We start from the raw sequence: 6,018 nt of genomic DNA, 5'->3' as shown, positions 1-6,018 counted from the left end.
CCCCCCCCCACGCTATGGGCTTGTTATTTAACTCCTACTTGGAATGCCCAAAAATACTGTTATATCCTTATAGAGCACATTCAGATCATTTGCTCAATGAATTTCGTTATATAATCGAAAACCTCAAAGGTTGTTTTTCATTTTAGCCAATGCTTTAAAAAATCTTGAAGAATATATTGCTTAATGATAAATCTTAAAATTATTCAATAATTTCAGTTTCATATTTTACTACTGCTATTATAATTATTATTACAATTATTAAATTACATTAGCTGATTTTATAATTTATTGTATTTTAATTTGTAATAAAAGTAAAAGAATTAATTTAACACATACGGTCTAACCTATATGGAGAGAAACAAAACGTGTAAAGTTCCTTCTCCAATATTATGCACATGCAGAATGCACTCGGGATTTGAACCACCGACCTGTACCACCGACCTGTAGATTGATAATCCAAACTACCGTACCTGAAGGTACTGATCATCAGCCTTCATGCCAACATCATGGCCCGTAAACGTCAGTTTAAGAAATGCCATTTTTGGAAACATCGTTTTCACATACTGATCTAAAACTTCTGCGCCAGCAAATGAATTCCTTTTACATTTCGTGTTTGAAACCAACTTCCTCCTTGTTTTTGAAGGCAATATTAACATTTTTTTTCATAATAGCTTCTATCGTTAAACGTTCTTATTATTTATATACTAATTTTTAAATTTACCTATTTGCCCAGCTCAGGGGCGAATACAGAGATGTCCAAAAGGGAGAGTGGGGGAGGAAGGGGCCGAAAGTGGGGCTGATTGAGATAACAATACCCTAGGCGGTCCAGGGGCATACCCTCGAGAAATTTATGTGTTCTAAACGCCCGAAAATAACCTCTGAGGCCTTTTGGGCGATCAATTTTGTTGTTTTATATTATCTTTTAACTTTTTTAACTGGAAAGTTAAAAGAGGCCGGCCCCCCTCTAAATACGTCCCTGCAGCTAACAATACAACGTTATAAGAACGCTATAATAACGTTACAGTTTGGTGATAAGAACGTTATTTTGTAGAACCATAGAATTTCACTACCCCACAACGTTTGAACGTCCTTACAACGTTGTGTGAACGTTATTTTGTGACATTCCTAACCACAACGTTATAAGAACGTTTTGGGTTTGTCGGGTGCTTCTTATTTTTGAACCAACTGAGTGATTTTTATCTTTGTGAGGCTAACATCAGCTATATAATTTACAAACAAATTGTCGTAAATGTACAGTTATTAATATATAACAACATGGCAAGGTGAACCCCGGTACCACCAGTTCTTGGCTCACACGGAACGGGCTATTGCCACGCTGAATTTTAGATTTAAGGTCAAATTTGATTTTTTTTAAATGGCATTTTACACGTTTTTACCAAAAATTGTATTAAGCAAGTCCGTCACTGGAAGATTAAATTTGAATACATTTGGTATCTGGTATCACACAAAAGCTATTAGAATTATTCAGAATGATGTATATGGTGACACATTATGTTAATTTTGTGACCCAAACATTAGCAAAAACATATTTTATGACTTTTTTCTTTGCTAAATTTAATAATGCTTGTTTTAGTAAATAAGAAAAAATACTAAGCTACCTTTCAAAAACTGACCTCATACTGACAGACGAAAGGATGTTAGCTTATAGGGCCTACTTTTCGTATCTATTTAATACAACATGGCCTATCATTAAATTTAGCCAGTCATAACAAAAAATGAATTTAAAAAAAATTTGGTTCACAAAATTAACATAACGTGTCATCATATAGGCCTATTATTCGATAGTTTTAATGACTTTCGTATATCAAATATATTCAAACTTCATTTTCCAGTGACGGTACTAACTTCAAAATACCATTTTTGTGTGAAAACGTGCAAAATATGGCACTTGAATCCAAATTTCAGCGTGGCAACAGCCTGTTCCGTGTGAGCCAAGAGCTCGTGATAAGGATTCACCTGATTGCCAGCTTGTAATAAATGATGATGCCCCAAAAAAAATCATTTTGGGGTATTTTCAATTTGATGGCCACTGCCCATCTATGATGATATTTTAAAACGCCGGTACTCGATGCGTAATACATACAAAAACAATAGCAAGCAATAAATGCCAATTTTTTTTTATTTGACATACGGTAGGCCTAATTATACAGAAATACGATACTGTTTACATTCGTAGCTATTACAATTTTATGCCTTATTTGGAGTTGATTTCTTAAGGCCTGTTTACACTATGACTATAACGATCATCGATAATAGCTAAAAAGCAATTGTTCATATAGAAAATAAAATACGATAATCGTAGTAGTAAAAAACGACTTTACCATTTTCTCATGATTATGACGTCATTTGATTTGATTTGTGAAATTATTTTGTTATCGTATAGGCCTACAAGATAAATCGTTATCGAATCAGGGACGTAGCCAGGATTTTGAAAAGGGGGGGGGGGGGGGGGAGCCGTTATGCGAATTACGTATAAACCCGGCGGGGTCCAGGGGGCGAATTCCCTGTATACAATAAAATCTTATCACTTAGAGAACAGATAATGATGTCAAAATATTGTATATACATGGAGGCTTCATGATCAAAAGTTCTTGCCAAGATTTGGTACGTTGGTCCCTGGCGCGGCTGGGCTGCGGCTTGGTGCCTGGAATCATAAATAGGCTGTGAAGTAAATCGTTTGCGGAACGCTGATCTACTTAATATCCAGGACAACTTGCCTAACTATCTTACTAAGCTTTAACTATACTATAATAATTATGATCAACAAATCACAACTTTTTTTCGCATTTAGCACAATTTTCTTCACTTTTTATTGCTATTAATATTATTATCAATTATTACTATCGTCATCATTATCATGATGATGATCATCATCATCATCATTGTTATTATTATTTTTACTATTAGTATTAGTATTATTAAATAAAACTTGTTTAAAAACGAAACTGAACCATACAGTATTGCATTTCTATATCTTAAAAGACCTGGCCTGAAATTTATGGATTTAAGATTTTTTTAAATCACGCTTAGGCCTATGTGTTCTATTAGGCCTATGTATAACGTGTACGATGCATATTTACATATTTTAGAAGTACTGTATTCATTTTGAGTGATCCCAGGAAAGAATTTGTATTGGCTCAAGAACAAGCTTTAAAATTTTAACACTGTGTACAAAGGGGGATACGTCCCTGTATCGAATCGTGCTAGTGTGAAAACGTCTCTTAATACCTCCGCCAACGAAGTTGGCAGGAGGTTATGTTTTTGCCTGGTTTTTTTTATTTAAGACTAGTTATTTATTTGTATGTCGGCTTATTTGTTGTGAACAACTCACAGCCTATATTTTTTATCAAAAAATTCATCAAACTTGGCTACAATAATTTTCCATGACCAAAGATCTCATTACCTCCACCAACGAAGTTGGCAGGAGGTTATGTTTTTCCCCAGTCTGTTTATTTATTTATGTGTCTGCCTACAGCCATAGGTGTAGATCCCGGGGGGATGGGGGATATATCCCCACCAATATTTGACAATATGGGGGGGGGTGGTCCATTGTATCATCCCCCAATATTTTGACTGTGTATGGGATAAAATGGAGCTCTACACACTTCAAAAGACTGTCACAGAAATAATTTGCAATGTCTTATGCGCTTACAAAGATGAGAATTAGCATAATGTATTAATGTTGATAACAAAATTATTTTATCTGGTACCAATCTAAGCTCTTCTTTCCTTAGATGATAGATGTGCCTGCAAAGCAAGCCACATTTTCACACTGAAGGGTGTGTACATCAGTAATTTTATGTCAGTTCCAAGAATTTTCAATCATGCCCCTCAATGAAAAATACTTTTCTACGCCACTGCCTACAGCCCATAGTTTTTACCAGAAATTCGTCAAACTTGGCCACAATGCACCTTTACCAAGATCTAGAGCTGATTAAACTTTGAAGGTTCAGAGTCAAAGGTCAAGGTCACAACCAACAAAAAAACCCCGATTTTTTGAAGCAGTTTTTATAAGAAATTTGTAAAACTTGGCCACATTGTTCCTTTACCAGATATCTGGAAGTGACTAAATTTTGAATGGTCAGGGACACAATGATCAAAAAACTTGTACTGTTTAAGTCTTTGCCGTATAGAGGTGATGTGTGTGTGCTCATACGGGCTCACATGACCATTAATTTCAAAGTGATAGGGCTATATGTGAAAACAGTTTGGTGTAGTGGTTAGAAGAGCATTTTCCACACTACCAGCCTCGGGTTTAAATCCCAAGGAATCTACTTGTTTTTTTTTGTTTTGTTTTTTTTAGTTTTTTTTGTTTTGTTTTTTTGTTGTTTTTTGTTGTTTTCATTTTTTTATGGGGACAATGCGGGGGAAATTTATACTGAGGAAAATTATGATGTGGGCGAAGGTATGCTCTCTTCAAGTGCCCTCTAGTTTCTTTTATTTTCTATATGAACAAGTTACTTTTTAACTTATCGTTGACCGTTATCGTCATACTGAAGTGTAAACTGGACTTGATTTGTAATATGGTTACTACAATTCAATTTGCCTAAATCGAATCCAAAATGGCATTGAAAATTGTTTGACTTAGATAAAATTCGACTTACAGATCATTGACTAATGTAAAACACAATTGGGTATGCAAAATCGACTTTCGAGTTAGGCATTCGACTTAGCAAGTTCAAATGTATACCATATCCATGTTTATTCATTAAAGGTACTGGCTGTGATGTTGATCGATGTTGCCCTATGGGTATTATATACACAACTTTTGCTCATAATGGTGATATGCAAAAATGCTGCAAACAAATATGTCCAAAGTCGAAACGAGGAAACAATGTCCCAGAACAACGTTTTATACAGGTAACTAGATGGTACCCCTCTACCATGTTTATTCTTGTTTTTAATCATTACTAGAGGACTAATTTATTGTTTTAGTAGCAATTCCCAAAATTTACAGCATTAATTTTGAAAAGAAGTCCCCTCTTTACTTTTCAAAGGTAGTCTCGAAAAGATGCCATACAATGTTTGCAAAAAAGAAGTCTAACAGGGCTTCTATTCGAGGGTTTACGGTATATGAATAATTCAAATATAACAATTATAATAAACACAGTGATTAAATCATAAGGATTTGGAAAAAAAGGCATACAAAAACAAATAAAAACATGTATCATGTAGCCCGAATAACATTTAATCAAAATAATAATAATAATAATAATAATAATAATAATAATAATAACAACAACAACAACAATTACAACAACAACAATGAGTATCCAGTATTTTATATCATGTTTGTATTTATACATATACAGTGGCGTAGCTATGGGCAGTGCAGCCAGTGCAAAGCACTGGGGCCCAGGTCTATTAAGGGCCCATTCATAAATACTGTAGACCTAAAAATAATTTAAAATATTTTCTAACTTAATTTTGCAGAAAAAACGAACAGCGAGCCCTCTATATTATTCGCTTTTTAGAGGAGTAATTATTGATTTCTGTGTTGATTTCAATTCAGTGGTGTATTTAAAAGAGGACTTAAGCCAGCCCAACCCCTATTATTTATTATTTTTTAAAAAATGGAAAAAAATGGAATTATATTACAGTAATTATATTAAAAGTCTGAGAGTGCCATTTCCAGCCATCTAGAGGTGTTATAATCATACATTTTCTTCCGTCAACCATGGTGGGGCTGAGGTGGTCTTCATCCTCCGTGTAAACATCCCTCCATGGCCTGCTATATTTCGAATTCCCGGATCTACTACTGCAATTGAGTTTAATATTATGTCCCCACCAATTCTGTTGATTAGTTTAGAACAGCTGCTGAGAGCGAATATGCCTCTCTTGAAATACTTACAAATCCAATTATCATTAGTATTTATTACTAACATAGGCCTTTAGGAGTAGCAGGTAAAAAGAGTTAACTCTTACAATGAATTTTCAGAAAACTTCAGGGAATTCCACCTACGCTGCTGTACATATATACATAGGCCTATATATATA

At 34.4% G+C, this 6,018-nt stretch overlaps 1 protein-coding gene across 1 annotated transcript in view; it reads left to right on the top strand.

Moving 5' to 3' along the window:
* LOC117101874 overlaps positions 1 to 6,018 on the top strand; it is a 7,172-nt gene that overhangs the window by 482 nt on the left and 672 nt on the right. Inside the window, exon 2 of the mRNA XM_033241992.1 lies at positions 4,736 to 4,881. Within this exon, the coding sequence (XP_033097883.1) occupies positions 4,736 to 4,881 (146 nt within the window). The remainder of the gene's footprint in view (positions 1 to 4,735; positions 4,882 to 6,018) is intronic.

The sequence above is a fragment of the Anneissia japonica genome, unplaced genomic scaffold, assembly GCF_011630105.1.
Source record: "Anneissia japonica isolate Jap-2015-1 unplaced genomic scaffold, ASM1163010v1 scaffold4988_len2956909_cov206, whole genome shotgun sequence".
Lineage (NCBI taxonomy): Eukaryota > Metazoa > Echinodermata > Crinoidea > Comatulida > Comatulidae > Anneissia > Anneissia japonica.
This window is presented reverse-complemented; position numbering and strand designations above follow the sequence as displayed.